We start from the raw sequence: 18570 nt of genomic DNA, 5'->3' as shown, positions 1-18570 counted from the left end.
AATATTTCCACAAGCAGCGGGTATCCTGCTTTGAGATATGCATGTGTCATGTGATGCTTGTGGAAATGTTTAGCACCTGATGAAGATCATAGATGACATTGGTTGATATATAACTCCTTGGCTCTGCCACTGAGGTTTAACAACTCAATCTATTACATTTAACACAATCTCCACTTAATGTGCTGAAGGTACCCTCACTATCAGATGTATGACGAGTTAAAGATGAAATAAAAAGATTAATTACCGTTAAACCTGTTAAAGTAGTTGTCAATTGACATGTGACATTGGACCCTTAGTTTGGCGCCCCCTGCTGGCCAGTGCTTGAACTTTAACTGGACACCTGCTGACAGAATGTAGATGAGGTTTCAGACTCGTGTCCCCGACTGAACAACTTACAGAATGTATTTTATCCAAATCATCATCTACTGTATCTGCGTCTCCTGAATGTAGCTCCAGGACGTGTGACCAACACATCAGACTAAATATCCTTTACAGTATCGCAACACTAACTCAATGCACTAACCCTCTCCGCTGACGCACACGCTCACACACGTTAGGCACTTTTGCGACATTCAGCTTACACACAGGAAGTGTGGACATAACTTGCGAGCTAAGTTCACCCCTGCGGCACTAGTACACATGTGGAGGTACAGAGTTACACGTGTGGTTCCACTGGGATGCAGCGACCAAGTAGTTCCTATTCTGTTAGACTGCATCCCACAGGACCCGGACATGTGACCTGCTTGGCGTTTGTAACCTGTTAATTTATTAGTTTGTATTTTAGTGGAGAAAGGAAAATGTAGTTTTATAGATTGTTTTTGTTAACTTCTGTTTTCTAGCAATGTGAATTTGATTTAAAAAGTTACATTAAAAGTTGGACATTTTTGGGGAACACGCGTAATGTTATTTGCTTTCTGGCAGTTAAATAAGAAGATCGATATCGCGCACGGTTAACCTACAGCTAGCAGCCGGCGAGGGCCTGCAGGAAACATGCAGCAAATCTTTAAAGAATAGTTTACATGCAAAGATTCTCGCAGCTCATATTGCACACAGTCGTGCTAAGATGTTGGATGTTACAGGGACTGAAGTATAAATGCTGGTCCCTCTGCTTTGATTGCATTAAAGGAGAAAGACTCAGACTTTATGCATATGGACGTGTGTTCTTTACACCATTAGTTCAGTGTCACAATATATTGAATCGTAACCCGTCAGGATACTACCAGCAACTCACTTAACACACTGATGTACATATTCTTTTACACTTCCATTATATTTAACAGCGTCGATCTTCTCGTCCAACTCTCCACCAGAAAGCCGATAAAAGTGTTTCCCAAAATGTCGAACGTTTCCTCGGAGGGTTGGTTGAAGCAGTTTCTTTTGAATCTTAGCTTCTTGTGATGGTTTCGACTCGTAACAATCCTCATCCAACAATCATTAGTTAGTTTTAGTAAACCATGCTTGTTATTTGCTGCTTCAAACCTTTTCATCCGGCTGTCAGTGAATCATATCAAAAGTCTGGATGCAGCCGTGACCTCTTGACCTCTTGAGTCGTTAAAGCAGAAACGTTAACATGACCTGTGGCTGCATCCTCACAGTGACGGCAGAACTTAACGTAGAAATCAGATTGTGTATCAACAGTTAACCCCCCAGGTCTGCTCCTCCAGCCTCCACCCTTCAGGGCTGCAGTAGTGGAGGAAACTTATTTACATTTTTGTAACACAAAAAAAAAAGCGCAAGACTTTGTACTAATTTTCAAATAAAGAGGCTTTGATACAACAACGGTCTTGTCTACTGGATTTATTTAATATTTTTACATTAATGAATGATTAGTGAACTTTCCCCAGAAGGACATTTGGAATAGTCTAACTTTATTTAAGATATTTACAGAGTTACAAGTGAAGGGAAAGAATCAACTTGTTAAGACGTGATTTGTGTGCAGCTCTCTGTCACCACTGACCATCGCTCCACCCAGCTCCACCCAGCTCCACCCAGCTCCTCTGCCAACTCCATGCAGCCATTATTCCAGTCATTAAAACCATCGCAGAAGGGAGCAGCCGAACACCATCGCACCCTGTGAGGGGGGGCTGTGAGAGTGGAGTGCATGCTGGGATTTGTTTCTATTTTCTTTTGGGCCTTATCTGGTGTTGGGAGTGCACAGCATCTACACATAGAAAGAAAAGCAGCAAAGAGCGACAGAAGGAATACAGACGAGTGCATAGTGATCTGGTCCCAGAAGCCACCTGTGATGGAAGGAGAAGCGTGTGTGTGAGTGTGTGTGTGTGTGTGTGTGTGTGTGTGTGTGTTTTAAACTTCACAACTGAACCCCGACCGTCTGCCACCACCAGGCACATCGTGGTAAACTGCTAAAATGTCTCACACCCTCAGGATTCAGTGTTTTTCTTCTTAAAAGCAGGATTACAAAGAGCTACAGGCCTTCGCTGACGCCCGGTGGTGACGTGAAAGAAAGGCGGAGACGCGTGGACTCGTCTCAGCGCTTGCCGAGGCTCCAGAGCGGGTCCAGGCTACTGAGCGGGTCGTCCCCTTCCTCCCCTCGGGTCCCGTGGATACCCTGACCCTCCGCTGGCTGCAGGAAGCTCTGCTTGGTGACCCGATGCTTCCCCTTGCCGCCTCCCTCCATGGAGAAGGCCTCGGGCGTCATGGCGGCGAGCAGCTCCAGGGACGTTGGAGCCGGAGCAGAGGAGGCCGGGGGAGGGCTGACGCTAGGCGGAGCTTCTGGGAGTGGCTGGTGGTTCGTTGCTGGTGGCGTGGAGGGGGAGACGGCATCCAGGCCATTGGGTGGTGGTGGAGAGTGTGGAGGGGAGGTGAGAGGGGGGCTCAAAGAGGAGGGTGGCTGAGGATCTGTTGGGAGGGAGGGGTCCTGGAGCGGCTGGACGTCATCCAGAGAGTCCAAGACGGTGCCGGCCTGCTCCTCCAGGCCGCAGGCGGCTTCCATGGCCGGGTCTGTGGCGCTGGGAGGCCGGATGCTGAGCTTGGCGATGGTGGCTTGGATGGAGCTGATCGGCATGTCTCCACCGAGGACGAGGTCCTGCTGGGACTCCTGTCTGGAGTAAGGCTGCGGAGAGAAACGCTTCACTTAAAGAGACAAAGAGAAAATAAAGTAGGAAACACCATATCTCATGGCCGAGACCGTGAAGACAAATAATATACACATCGTGCTTCCCTGAAATACTGAGGTAGCTGCAGTATATTCATCTCCTGCTGTATTTACCTGCGACCACATGGACATGAATACGAGCACATGATATAATAACATCATAATATTGAGTGTCACACCTTTGCGGCTGCAGAGCTGCTGTTCTTGCTGCAGGTGGCGGTCGTGATGCCGTGTCTCTGAAGGACCTGCTCTGCCTGCTTCAACACCGCCTCATAGCAGAACTTCAGGTGGAGCTGGAGACAGACGTCGAACACAATATTAAGATAAAGCATCTGAAGATCTGTCCACCCTGAGCTTTAGAGACTGGTTCACATACTTTCAAAGTCTGTGTGTATCCTGCCACTTCTACAACACTGTGGATGTGAGCAGGAGCATCCGTGTCCTCCCCACAAAGTGGAGCTACAATAAAGTCACCTTATTAAAAGTGATTTCTGAATCAAACACAGCTCCAGTGTCTGACCTTCTCCTGCAGCATGTTCTTCCTCTGCTGTCTCATCTTCTTCACCAGCAGCGGAAGGTCTGGGATCCCGTTCCCTGCCTCCAGCTCCTGCAGCGCAGCATACAGCAGACAGAGGGCGCCGGTGCGTCCCACGCCCGAGCTGAGAGAGACGACACAACATCAAAGGACTGAAACTCGTACTTTGTCTTTAATTGCTCTTGAATGGTTTTTATTTGATATAACTTACGGTTTATATTTTATACTTTGTTCTTGTGCAGCTGCCACAACCAATATCCTTTCATAATTATATATCGGTTTAGTTTTTGTTGCTCATTGAGGCTGTTCTGGTGAAGTTAAAGTTACTTACAAATGTATTAATACATTTTAAAAAATAATGTTACGGTAGAAGACTTGTTATTTTATCGGGAACAGAAGGCAGACGCTGCTGAAACTAGATCACAGCGATGAGACTGAAGCTGCATTGCAACTCAATAATTGATATTTTCTCACTGGATTCATGTCTACAGATTTATAGTAAAGGATAATGCCTTTCTAATGATTCCATACTTTTAGGTCTGCCCCATATTAGGGTCCCATCGGATCCTATCTGCAACAAGAGATCAATTCTTCGTTCATGTTTCACTAATAAACAATGCACATGAACATGCAAAGAGCCTTTCAGATTCTCAAATGCATCTGCAACTTATTTGTAATCTTGACGCTTCCATCCTTTGCAATGTGCTTTTGTGAAATACCAATCCCTCATAAGACGAATTAATAAATCCCTAAATTCACCTGATGCTGGAGTTTGACTCATTTGACTATCTTTAATATATACTGAGAGATTTCAACACGCTCACCTGCAGTGCACCACGACAGGTGTGTGTAAGGGCCTCTGGTGGAGGTAGTGTCCGTGAACCTCCTGGATGAAACGCAGCAGGTTGCTCTTGTTGTCAGGAAGACCCCTGATGAGAAATATGAAGACATTATGAAACCACTGAAGGTTAGATTAATGCATCCCAACGAGATCAGAGCCGTTCAAATGTTCCTACAAAATCCAGTTAATAAAAATAAATGCCTTACAGCTCCGGCCAGGAGGTGAACTGGAGATGGACGACGGTGCGCTTCAGGCTTTGGTCGCGGTACTGCAGGCTGATCATGCGCTCCACGTGTGTCGGTGTTGTCTTCTGCGTGGTGAGGCTGAGTGTGATTGGTCCCTGAGAGACCTGCTTGCCGCGCTCCGTTGGGAAGTAGCGCACAACCTTTCCCTGGGAGAGATCGAGGACAACGTTAAAAACACAGACGGCACAACAGAACAGGTGTTTCTATAGGAGCGGATCCCAAAAAACACAGAACTTAATAAATCCACTTAAACACCATATTAAACACAGCGCAGACTAAAGTAAGCTCGGTACCTTTTCCAGCTCCTGGTCTGAAACCAGCATGACGACCAGTGACACCTTCTGCTCATACACCATCAGCCAGAAGTCCGCCGCTGTGCCGCTGAGCGGAGCCTGTGTGGCGATAAGGCGTGGGCAGTACGGCGACAAGTCTTCCACATAGCTGGCGTTGATGTAGTCATCTTTGCCTGATTGCAGCAACACGCGGTTGAGGTCATAGGGCATGACATCCTGGTGACGGTTCTTCATGGTGTAGCAACGGGCGATAGCGATCGAGAGTTGGCGGGCGTCCTTCTCCTGCTGGTCCTGTAGCTCTTTCCAGCGGGCGTCCAGCACCGACAGGCCACCCTCCTTCTCTGAGGGGTGCTCCAGAGAATCTACCTGGGCTCTGTAATGTTCCAGTTCCCCATGGAGACGGGCGACACGCTCTGGAGCTTGGTATGGGTCACCCTGGATCAGAAGAACTCCCTGGGAGCTCTTCTTGCGACGCTCCCCATCCTGTGGGTCAGCTTTGGTGGGTTGCAGGACATTGGTTGGGGCCTTGGGGCCTCCGGGTTGGCTCTCAGGGCTCGAAGAGAGAAGGTCATCTGTGCTTGAGTTCTGCCGCTGAAACAGCGATGTGGATGGAGATACAGAAGAGGGGGAGGGAAGAGTGGGTGGAGCTCCAGGGGTGGGGGCTGGTGTGGGTCTCTGCTGGGGGTTCAGACTCAGAGAGGTAGGACCTGGAGATGGAGATGGGGAGGGGGAAGGCGAAGGGGAAGGAGGGACACCGTTGGGCGGTTGAGCCGCTGAAGGACCTCCAGGAGAGGGCTGCAACATGTGCTGAGTGGGGGGAACGTGTGGACCATGCGGTCCCATGGCAGGGGGTTGCTGTGGGGCACCTGGAGGAACATTAGGAGCTGGAGGGTATATCGTAGAGGGCTGCGGGTGAATCATGGGAAGAGGAGCCTGAGATTGTTGGGGAGCTGCAGGCTGTGGGGCCAGGGGCTGCTGAGGCATCATTGGAGCCCCTCCAGGGTAGCACACTCCTCCAGAATGAGGGGGCTGAACCTGGCTGGGCATTCGCATAGGCTGCTGGGGCATGTTTGGTATCGGAGGCTGTCCAGGGGTGGTGATGATGTTGTGGTGGCATCTGTGGCATGGGGCATCTTGGCAGGTGGACCATGTGAGGTTGGGAGGCCGGAGGCATCTGTGGCCGCAAGTTCGGGTGAATGGGCTGGTTTGTGGGGGGCATGTAGTTCTGTGAGATGGGAGGCATTGGCTGACTTGCGGGGGGCATTTGTGCTCTGGGACCGCCTGGTATCTGCATCTGTGGGTGGGGTGGAATCTGCTGGGCATTGGGGGGCATTGAGATTTGCTGCTGTTGTGGAAACATGTGTGGGTGAGGGAGTCCAGGGGGCATCTGCTGGTGGGGATGGGGCAGGTAGGGCTGAGGGGCAGGAGGTGCTGGCTGAGAAGTTGGGGGTATGTGTGGATGTACAGTTTGAGTCCTTGCCATGGAGCCCGGCATCATTTGAGGGTGCTGCTGGGGCACGTAGCCCTGTGGAGTCTGGTATCCCTGGGGTATCTGAGGCTGGGGCTGATAGCCGTTTTGTTGATGTGGCTGCAGCTGACCTGGGAGTAGAGATTAATGGCATTTAATATTACGATTACAGTGACCAAAATGATTAAGGTCATTGTTAAAAATGTGCTGAAACAAAAACATCACCAAGTTTTATATTATGCATTTTAAATTAACACAATATGTGGGTTGGGTGACAAACCGCCACGTCTGGGAGACTGATGCTAACTTTGGTTGAGGCTGCTTTTCAAAAGTAATTCTACTTTAACGTGGTTTATTGTGAGGACAGTTCCATCCTTACCTGGGAACACCTGCTGGTAATGTGGAGGAACACCAGGCTGAGGGGGCATGTATCCATGAGGGTAGGCTTGCTGAGCCTGGAGATGAGGGTGAGGGGCAGAAATAGGGCTTGGTCCAGGCTGGTACCCATGAGGCAGTGGCTGCCCCATGGCCTGAGGGTACGGCTGCTTCTGCTGGGGTTGGGGTGGCCCTTGAATGGGCATTCCTGGTCGGGGCATAAACTGAGGGTAGGCCCCCATCTGTGGAGGTACAGTGTAGCCAGTTGAGCCTGCAGGGTGGTGTGGTGTATGGGCGTAGCTGGGGATAGGAGCCTGGATACTATCCACCGTGGTGGTCGAGGGTCGGACCGGGACAGGGGCTACGAGGCAGGGTTGGGGGGCTTGAGGATGGGGTGGGCGATAGCCCGACACAGCTGCCTGGTTTGGCATTTGTGGAGGCATCTGTGGAGTCATCTGAGGGAGGGGTCCGCGTGGCAGAGGTCCATGAGGCCCAGACATAGGAAACTGAGCTATCCGTGCCAGGAGCTCTGGAGGAGGCAGGTTGGCAGGGAAGAGAGGAAGACCAGCAGCTGGAGCACCGGGCCAAGGCAGAGAGCTGCTGCCGCCCAGGTTAGCAGACGGGGGCATGAAGACTTCATGTCCGGGCACACGAGTTCCAGCGGTGGGGAGGGAAGGAATGTCAGGAGGGAGGCTGCGGAGCTCCTGGGGTAGGTCGCCCCCCAAGGCCAAGATGGCTGCACTAAGCTGGGCCAACTCTTGATCGTCCAGGCTGGAGCAGGCGGAGTCGTTATCCGAAGCCTTTGGCTTCAAGAAGGGCTTGGCAGCTGTAGGCCGTGCCGGGGGCTTCTTCTGGGTCTCTCTGAGGGGGAGACAAACATTTAACAAGTCAGAGGAAAGATAAATGTCATCTCTTCTGTGAGGAGGCCACATATCAGAGCAACAATGTATAAAGAAACCACGGTGGCAGCACGATCACATATAGTGGAGGATTGCAACAGGCTTATTGTTTCAAAGTCTGTCTTACTTTTCCAAGACGGGCTTCCTCTCCTCTGCCCGAGTCTCACACAGAGCCTTCGCTCTGTCCAGCAGACGTGATGATTTGGCCTCCAGGTCTTCGTAGAACTCCTTCCCCTCCTGCGACTTCTTTATCAGGTCCTCGTAGGCTTCGTAGGAGCCCACCAGTCCCTGGACGGTGCTGTTCCACTGATGCTCCGTCTGGCTCAGGCCCTTACGCACTGAGGCGTACTGGACGTTGGCCTCAGTCAGAGCCTTCAGGATGTTGTCCTGAGCTGCCAGGTTCTGGTCGATATACACCTTCACCTGCTCGTACTTCTGCAGCTGCTCCTCAAATATATGCTGGAAGGACACGGGTCAGTTAGAAGTGTCACATATAATCAGAGCTCATCAAAACGCTGATATTTAGATTCTAAATCAACATTTGAATGCAGCGTAGCTTCTTTTCCCCATTCATTCTGTTTAAACCTGGTATTTGTGCACAGCTGCAGATAAAGATTAGTTTACACTCTTATTAATAATATTCTACTCTTTGCAGATTCCAGTGGTGGCTACGTAGGAATATTTTCCAAATCGTGTGATCCAAACATTTCCAATAACTGCAGAGCGTTGTAAAGTCCAAAAGTATTTGAAAAGAGATACATGTAATAATTTCTAATATTCATAAGTTTTTATCTAATGAAATATTCTGTTACGATCCATACTTGTTGGGTTCAGCCTTTAAAAACAACATTTCTTTGCTCTCACACACACAAAGGGATGCAGCTGTATTAACGGGGCGCTCCAGCAACAATCTAACAGCAACATAAATGATATTCTTTTCATTTAATCTGATGAATCATTTCATTGAAATAGAGAAATTTGTTCAGATATCTTTTTCTTTTTTTTTAAAGGTGATGTCGTAAAATCCCACTGGCTGGTGCAATGTAAGCGTGCAGACTCTTTCTTGAATCATTTAAGTAACGTGTCTCTCACACTTTTTAAATTTACAATGTGCATGTTGTGTGCAGCCACGTACCCTCATGTCTGCCCTTTCTGTGGTGACGAGGGTGGAGGTGATGTCGTCCTGCTGGATTACGTCGCGGAGCTGCTTCTCCAAAGATCCTCTCTGTTCCCTCATCTCCTGCACCTTCCCCAGGATCCGCTTCATACACTGCAGCCCTGCTACCTCCTCTGCATACATGTGCACATAGAGAGGGTTACACAAGTATAACAACATGATACATGAAGCTTCTAATACACTCACAACTCTTTCTATTCAGAACAACATTTTACTTCCATGTAGCGCAGAATGCTTCCCTTCAGTTAAATAACTGAAACCTCCTTTCCAAATCTTTACCAATAAATCAAAGGTGAAACTAATTAATCAATTAGTTGATCTAAGAAAAGAAACAAAGGAAACTATTTAGATAATGGATTTATTTGTGAGGATTGTTTTTCTCTCATGTGATGATTCATTGAATAACTTTAGGTTTAAAAGTGTTGACAAAAGAAAAACTATGTGATGACACGATACACACACACACACACACACACACACACACACACACACACACACACACACACACACACACACACACACACACACACACACACACACACACACACACCTTCGCTGAGCTGCGGCCGGGGCAGGGCCTCCTTCAGACTCTCCAGCGGCCCCCCCAGCAGACGCAGGTTGCTGATGTGCAGGTTCATGGCCCGGTGGAGCTCCGTGTTGGTAAAACTGGCCTTCTCGTGAGCCTCCATGTACTTCTCCAGGTCCCTGCGGATCTCAGCCAGCGCCTGGGCCTGCGCTGCTGGGTGCAACTCGCCGGCAGCGGGGCCGCAGACCTCCTGCAGGGCTCGCTGTCCGACCTCGTCTTCCTCTAGGACGTCTCTGATCTCCCGAAGTGAAGACTCCACATCAGTGAAGACACCCGAGAGTCCTACAGACGCAAAGAATGTGACATCATTGTTTACACAGACGAATACAGCAAGGCCGCTGTGTGCGACGTAAAAAAAGAAAGAATGCGGCACATGTATAAATTTGACCCGATGAGTCGGATCTGACAGTTTGGACCGGTGGCTGGATCAGAGTTTCTCTCCTCAGAAGTCTTGTTTTAGATAATTAGGGACAATTCAATCATCAATCACAACTTCTTGTCAAGTCAAAATGTAAGATTGGAGTTTATTATTGATAAGCATTAATAGCATCGTGTCTGTTCCCACTCACCCTGCATGGACTGGATGAGGCTCTTGACGGTGTCGGGTCGGACACTGAGAGCCGCACACTTCTCCATCAGGACCGGAGGGATGTGGCTGTACATGTCCAGATTGTCCACCGACTCCGGCTCCAAACCCAGAGAGTCCATGAACTGCCTGCAGGAGGAGACGAGATCCGTCAGCTCATACGAGACAAACAGAATCTATTCCTCTCACTAAATTACTGTGACCTTTTGGTTCAGAGTGCCGTAAAACAGGTACCAAACATCTGAGATCTTCTTGTTTATGGACACACACTATGAAATGAAGTCAGAGACTAAACAAAGCTTTGTGAAAAGTTTGCATGGATGACTTTTAGTAACAGTTACTCGAGGAATTGTTTCAGCCTTATTGCAAATCTAATATTAAGACAATTTATTGCAAAGGAACAAAAGAAGTCACATTTTCTGCTCTCATGTACTCACTCCAGTGTTTCATTCTTGCCATCAATCTTGAACATCATGTCCCTCAGCAGCTTGGCCTTCTCCTCACTGGATGAACAGAAACACAACCACAGATATATTTAAACATCCTTTCTGTGCGACAGGCGAACTAAACACGCTTTCATGCATCCGTTAAAAAGGTGCCGACCTGTATAATGAAGAGGCTTCATGGGCAGCCATTGGCACCAACTTGGCAAACAGGTCTGGTCCAGTAACACTGGGGTCTGTGGGGTTGACTGGTAGAGCTTTCACCAGCGGGGCACCTTGAAGGGCACAGAGCGGAAATACTCGGGAATTGATGAATTTGAAATAAAAATGTTTTTAATTGTCAGATTAATCCATGATGAAAATAATCGTTGGCGTTGAAGCACTAATTCGGAAATGAGACTTCATCCATCATCTTCTAGAAACATCTTTAAAAATCTCACGATTTAACCAGGATGATGGCAAATCCAGACTCATTGTTGTGATTAACTGTGGCTTCAAACACATCAGCTACTCTCACACACCTGTGGCTCCAGGGCGCCATCTAGTGGGCAGTGGAGGTACTGCCAAATAGTTCGATTAAATCAAAAGCATTTATTTTTGATGAGAATGAATGATACATGTGGGGGATAACTCTGCTACAGTAAAAAGTCAAAAGCGTGTGGGGAGGAAATATGGACCCTTAATACATTCAATTTAGATTAGTGAAACCTGCCGAGTCACATACGTGCACACCCAGACAAAGACACCCGACAGGCTGTTCATATCGCTCTGCATACAAACATTAAAAAATGACATCGACAAGCAAACGCAGCTTTGCATGCACACAGTGATAAAAGCACACGGAAGCTTCTTCCTGTTACCTTTGACGGAGGCCAGAGTCTCCAGGGAAGGAACCGTCTCATGATAGATGAAGTCGTTGTCCTTCTTGGCTGAATTAAACCTGGAGGTGAAAAGACGACTTTTAAACATCTTTCTGCAGGTTTTCATCACAAGTCAGACGCCAGTGAAACAGAGCAATACCAACATTGTGACACAAGATGTATTGCTCACTTTCCCCCGATAACATCCATGGTGAATCTCAAGGCATCTTGCACACTGTCAGGCTGACCCTGGAACCAAGACAAGACACAGGAGAGTTGGTGTGTGTGTGTGTGTGTGTGTGTAGCTGTTTTACAAAACTAAACAGATGATCTAATCATGTGTTGCTGGGAACTTATTGCTGTTCTACCTTGGCCAGCTTGATGGCTTCAGTAAGTTTGTCCAAGGAGCTCTGCAGGTACGCCAACTGTTGGAAACAGATCATTTTAACAACACAAAGAAATGCAGGATGAAAAACTGGAGTAAGATAGAAAAGGATGAAAAATGCAGAGCGCCTGAGAAGACAGGAACGTCCGTCTCACCGTAGCTACAAAGAAGTCTGTGTGTGGAAATTGAGAATTTATTTTTTCTTTGACTGGCTCGTAAAAGTGGCTCCGAGTTGAATTATTTTCATACGGAAACTTGGAAGGGTCTCTTTCCGTTTGTTAAATTACTCGCAAGACCTTGCAGGGAAATTGTTTATTGTTTATTTAAGAGGTCGTCCCATAGAAATACATTACAGACATAAAATACATTTGCAATGAGAGACTGTTAATCTCCGTCTGCAGCGATGAACAGTCTGAAACTAAAAGTAATCAAAGCAGAAGACCTACCCGCTCCCCGTACTTCTGCTGCTCCTCAGCCTGTTTGCCCATGTGAAGCTGTTGAGAGGGAAAACACACTGATTAAACAATCAAATGCCAACACAGACACGTCCACACATGCATTGTATTAACACACACTCTCATAACACACACACACACACACACCACACAACACACACACACACACACTAGACTCACATGTGCAATTGAAGCAAAGTAGTAGATCTTCATCTGAACCAGTTTCTTCCAGTCTTTCTGAATCTTTCCCAGCATAGACGCCGTCTCAGAGTTCTCCAGAGCCCTGCAGGCCTCTTTATAGTAATCCACCACCTGCAGCACCACAGACAGTTATTAACCTCTTATATTAGGATTATTGAGTCATATGATGAAATGATATGAATATTTAACGGTAAGAAGTCGACCTGCGCGCTGATGCGAGCAACCAGGAAACTCTTCCTGTTGTCCAACATGGACTTCTCCAGAAGACACTCCTGAGCCTGGCCCTGGGAGCACAAACAGGGTGATGAGACCGTTCTCCATGTGTGTGTGTGTGTTTGTGTGTACATGCATGTGTGTCACCTACCAGCATGAGGTTGATGTTGAGGTTAAGGATCTGGTGGCTCATGTCCACGCTGAAGTTGTGGCTGAAATGGTCTCGCAGGTAGGAGAAAGCCCCCGCCGAGCACTGGAAGTGTGTACATGACACCTTCATCCCCTGGACAGAGAGCAGAGAGTCAGTGGGTCTGTGTGTGTGCGTATGCGTGCGTGTATGTATGTATGTGTGCGTGTGCATGCGTGTATGTGTGTGTGTGTGTGCGTGTCCTACCTCCTCAGATACCCTGTTATCCATGGCTCCCAACATGGAGTGCAGAGCCCCTGCAGAGAATCCACAGATGGGTTCAGTGAAGTTAGCAGGTTTTGTTTTATCAGCCTCTCAAATGTGAGGATTTAATGCTGTTCTAGTCTTACACTGCAGAACATTTCATATATTTGGGTTTTTGACTCTTGGTTGGACAGAAAAAGCATTTTCTAGAAGTCAACCTTTGGCTCGAGGGTACTTTCATTACTTTCTGAGGATTTATTGAATTCATTAATTAATTGAGCACTTGAGAAAATAATCAGCACATGACTCCATAAAGAAAAGAAGCTGCAGCAGATGAGAGCATCATGTATCTGTGTTTCTTCAACACAAATCAAAACCAACAGAAACGTTTCAGAAAAAATAAAATAAGACAATTATCATAAAATTACAAAGAAACATTTTTAGTAAAAAGACATTTTAAGTGCTTTTGACCACAAACTGACACATTTTAATTAACCTTTTATTTATTTTACAAGTATTCTGCAAAGGTTTAGTTCAAAACAAGAATATAAATGGACTTTATTCACCAAGATTGTAGAGGATGCAGGCTTGTTCATAGCTGATGTCATCGTGGGTGACCGTTTTTCCAGAGAAGATTTCAGTCCTGCAAACAAACAAATATATATATTTTATATTTTAAAGGTGAACTACAGACTATACAACTATAATACAATGGAGTGTATTGGAAATTATTTTGTGAACAGTAGGCTGTCATTTATTTGAAAAATCATACAGCTAGTGTGTGTGTGTGTGTGTGTGTGTGTGTGTGTGTGTGTGTGTGTGTGTGTGTGTGTGTGTGTGTGTGTGTGTGTGTGTGTGTGTGTCTACCATGAGATGGGTACAGCAGCCTCCTGGCCCGTTCCCATGGGTACTCGGCTCTGGAGGTAATGCAGCTGGCCGAAGTACTTCCTCAGTGTGCTGCATCCCTCGAAGTCCCTGGTCACATTCACGGCGCTCTGTGAAACACAAACACGCTTTCTTTTGTCCGCTGTTCTCAGCCACGGCAGTGACAGAACGACTGATTCTACAAACACACTGTGACCTTACTGCATCATGACATCCTTCCTTTAAAGCAACATTTAGCATTTAATGTTTAGAATTGTTTCCAAAGAGCTCGTTTTTAGGTTTCGACTGGAAGCCTGACTGGGATCAGATCAGGGGTGGGTGTGCAAACACCAGCACTGAGTGGGGAACACAGCAGATATCTGTAAGTGGTTAGATTGAGCATTTCACTCCACTTATCTGCCATTACAATTTCCCCCAGGACACAAAACACACACAAATATGAGAACAGTCTCCTCACGGATGAGCTGAACTCCAACTCAACACATTACAGAGTGGGTTCTGTGGTTGTGAAGCACTGGGTGTGGGTTTCCTTCCACACGAAGTGGATGAGGTGGGAGGTAGGAAAGCAAAAAATAAGTTTAAAAATTGCAGGTATGACTTTATTTCCCCTCCAAGAAGGACAAACAACATTTACCACTACAGATAAAAGCCAGATGTTAGTCGGCATTAGTGTTTTTTTGTCCAGTGGGAAAGGGGCTATAGGCGGGTCTGAGTCACAGAGGTCTGACATAAAGAAGTGTGTATCTGGAGCTGTTCCACACGGTACCCACCTGCCGCAGCGTCTCCAGTTTCTTCATCTGTTCGTTGTAGTTGTCTGGATTCTCTCCATAATTCTTCAAGATGAACTGGGGGAGAAGAGGCAGGAAGTAGTTCAAAGTAGCACATTTTAAAAAGAATCTGGTTCCTTCTGCACTTACCCTGCTTTGGCTTTAATAAAGAAAATATAACATACCATAATCTGTCATGCAGGAAAGTTTTCAAATGTCTTTCAACCGAAGCTAGTTAGTTCATTTGCTAATCTTTGTCCCTGAACAGGAGCCGAGAGTTTGAACTCTCTTGAAGGCTCTGGAGTTCTCCCATCATGCTTTGCCAAGACTTTCCTCGTCCACATGAGCGACCGACCGTAAGAAGCAAGCAAACGACTTAATGTCAGGTCATGAGGTGAACAACCCTGCACACATACTCATTATTTTACGAGTGCTTCTGTTTCTGTTAATGAAATCATGGAAGCAGGAGAGTTACAAGCATCCTGGAAAGATGCACAATGACACAGCAACAAACAGACAAGCATTGACCTCCTGACTTCCACACGCCTAACGTGTGATAATCTGCATTTTGTCTGGGGAAACGGATTAAACTGATAATCTGAGCAGTTTGCCTGTAAAGAAAAGCAACATTAACCTCATATATAAATGGACTTGTTCCACAATGAGATGCAGCAATTCAAATGTTAAGCAGATCAGGGGGTTAATATTGATGAACTTGGCATATGAAACACTGTAAAATGTATTTTTTTTATATAAAAGACAAGCTGCATAATTTAATGAAGGTGTTGATGTGGACAGCCCAATGCAAAATATCTCACACAGGATTGTTACTGGAAGGCGTTACGGTAAAACAAGAGGGCAAAGATCTGGTATTTTAAGTGCACCAGGAAGGTGCAGCAGATAAAGGAGAGTAAAACGCAAGAAGCATTTGAATGATCGGCATTTTCTTTCTTGTTAATAATCACACGTGTGAGTTTGGATGTGCTTTTCAGTGTTGTAACATCAATTACAGTGTAGTGTGCCTCAAAATGAGTAATTATCCATACTTCTGTTTTGAGAGTCAACAGTCAGACAGAAACACCCTGAAAGACACTAAAACGCACACAAACAACATGTTCTCCAAGAACAGATTAGAAAGCACTGAATGAGGGACAACATCTAAAACATCTACATCATATCTTTCTTGTATGCACTGGTTATTTCTGCTGTTACTTTGATATTGATATGTTTTATTATATATGGTTGTACTGCACAACAAGAAACCTGTTAAAACACCAGGTGTTGCTGATTCAGGTCAGTAAGGTGTTGTAACAGGTGTAACTTAGTGACTGATCTTATTTGTTTCTTGTGGATGTAACTCTACAGTGACAAATATAATATACAGTATGCGTGCTAGATAAGTAGACGATGTGTTTATGAGTTGTGTTTGGCAGGGATCCTACATGAAGAACCTGCTGTGGTTAGGTGCATGTGACAATGAGATCACTGTTTGTTATGTTCCGTGTCGGCAGTGTGACTGGGCCGTGAGGAGCCAGGCTCCTTGTGTTAGCGTCTCTACACGCCTTACATTTCTTTATGTACAAGTAGTTAGCCATTTCATTTGAGGGCTACCGCTAATTATGAACTTCGATTTGAGCTGCTAGCTTATTATTAGATAGCATGAAGCTAACGTTAGCAAACAAAAGGCGGTGGTCAGGGAGGTTTGCCAGAATCAGACCTTAGCTAGCTGGCCAGCTACACCGTGAACACATCCTCTCGTCCCCGACAGGCAGAGGCAGCTAACGGCTTTAACGGCTGCTAATGTTAGCTTCTTTATTGGGTTATGCGGTAGTCCGTAATCCTTGTTTTGTTGACTTTCGACCTCAGCCCTGTTGCTTCACCCCCCCAGCCAGCTCACCTGCCTGACGGACGGGCTGAACTGGAACTCCCCAGCCTCCTTCAGATCCAGCCAGATCATCGGCATTCGGGGGACCGCCTCCATCGCGGCCGAGTCTTCACGCGACTATCGGCCGTTAAAATGTCGGAACCACGTCGGTAGTTCTGTGGACGTTAACGTATTTCCAAAGAAGAAAATAAGCGTTCCTCCAAACAACTGTGTCATGTATCAATTTACACTTCAACCGGAAGTTGGGAGTGCACGTGACGTAGGCGTATATCGGCCGCACTGGTTTGTGGGAAATGTAGTCTGTGATGCAACTTAGCTCTATATTTGTGCCTAACGAATGAAAAAAAGCCACATTTGTTCTGATCGATCTAAAGTCTTGAAATCTGGGACAGACATACTTTAGTCAAGTATCTAACAGCACAACTTCGAAAACATAGATACTAAATATCTGAAATAAAGCTATTTTCCCATCATCTTAAGTTAAATTATTCTTGCGTCAAATTGATGTAATTTGGAAAAAGAGTATATTATTTGTTCACCATATATCACAGCCTCTTCCCAATATCCTCCATATACAATACAATAACAGAGGATGACATTGGCCTATCAGGCCATATTTTCAGTTAATCTGGTGATAGTTTTTTCAATTGTAACACTACTAAATAGGCAACCGCAAGATGGAGATTGAAAATTGGTAATTGAGTGTTGCATCAACATCACCGCATTAAAGATCCAGGTAACATGAACACAGAACTTTGTGGTGTTTCAGGAGGAACACTGCCTCAGTTATACTCCAACAGGTTTGTATGATACCCTGGAATAATGACAAAAAAAAGAATATACTTTGTTCATGTTTGTTTATTCATTATGTAAACCTTCAGTTTGTTCACACATCCCATCAGTAAAGTATGTTAAAAGACAATGATGTCTACCAAACGAAGAAATGTAAATAAAGATTTCATTACAAATCTTACATGGTGCTTCCTCTCTTAAGACCCATGCTGTGGAAGAGAAACAATACTTTAAAAATACAGCAAAATGATACTAACAACTAACATTTAGAGCACATAGAAGTTTAAGTTTAACTGTGAACAACTCATCATTAGCCGTGATAGCGCCCATAGCTAAACACACCCAGGAAGGAGCACGACCTGTTAAAACTCAAACATTTGATAAGATGTCCACCTCCATAATGTTTGATTGACAAGTAATCTTTGTGCAGTGAAGAAAAGTAATACAATCATTTAACCCACTGTCCCTTTAACTTCTGAGATTAGAGAACTCTGCTGGAGCAGAGACTTCTCCAGGAGGGTAAAGTACAATTCTAGCACTGAGCGGCTGAGTGAATGTGATCCTGACTTCATCTTGACTGCCCTGTGATCCGGGTACACTCATATTCTGAAGGACAGACATCGTCCTCTGTATAACCCACTTGTTTTCTTAATTAAGCTTATTCTTGATTTAATTGGTTCACTTTGTGTCCCTATTAAAGAAAAGTCTAAATCTATTCAGCTCATTATTAGGGACATACTGTATATGTTATTATGACTTTTAAATGGTTAAAAAAAAAAAAAAAAATTATATTCGTCTTTCATTTAGTTAACTTTGCTTATGGTCATGAAAATGATCTTATTTTATTTGACTGGAATAACTGCACTTTGAACAACTCTGCTCAGACGCTTTTCACTGCACGGACTGAAGTTAACCAAAGACAACTAAACTGAAACCGGATTTTACCTTCAAAATAAATGTACTTCTTGGAAAACGCATCATGACCATACATTATCTCTTATCATTGAAAATGTTTTATTCCGTGGGCAGGTTTGGACGAAACACTCTCACTTAAAACAAAGGTTTTTTTTCTGGCACGTACTGCACACAACCAAAACAAATTATATTACGCGTTTAGTTCTTGTTTTATTTTGCAAAGTCCAACCGGAACTCCCAAGTTTCAATCTGCCTACC

General features: G+C 45.7%; 1 protein-coding gene across 1 annotated transcript; it reads right to left on the bottom strand.

Annotated features, from left to right (window-relative positions):
* Window positions 1-1782: 1782 nt before the first annotated feature.
* On the bottom strand, window positions 1783-16888 carry ptpn23a (protein tyrosine phosphatase, non-receptor type 23, a). Its single transcript, XM_029451963.1, is given in 26 exon segments — window positions 1783-3073; window positions 3295-3408; window positions 3636-3774; window positions 4475-4579; window positions 4698-4882; window positions 5030-6121; window positions 6123-6628; window positions 6877-7733; window positions 7899-8230; window positions 8907-9061; window positions 9499-9816; window positions 10104-10249; window positions 10558-10623; window positions 10724-10838; window positions 11424-11503; window positions 11614-11672; window positions 11792-11848; window positions 12255-12302; window positions 12444-12575; window positions 12668-12748; window positions 12829-12960; window positions 13072-13121; window positions 13635-13711; window positions 13936-14063; window positions 14724-14798; window positions 16618-16888. Coding segments are annotated over 26 exon segments (5718 nt in total). The 5' UTR covers window positions 16702-16888; the 3' UTR covers window positions 1783-2488.
* Between the last annotated feature and the right edge of the window lie 1682 nt (window positions 16889-18570).

The sequence above is a fragment of the Cottoperca gobio genome, chromosome 16, assembly GCF_900634415.1.
Source record: "Cottoperca gobio chromosome 16, fCotGob3.1, whole genome shotgun sequence".
Taxonomy (NCBI): domain Eukaryota; kingdom Metazoa; phylum Chordata; class Actinopteri; order Perciformes; family Bovichtidae; genus Cottoperca; species Cottoperca gobio.
This window is presented reverse-complemented; position numbering and strand designations above follow the sequence as displayed.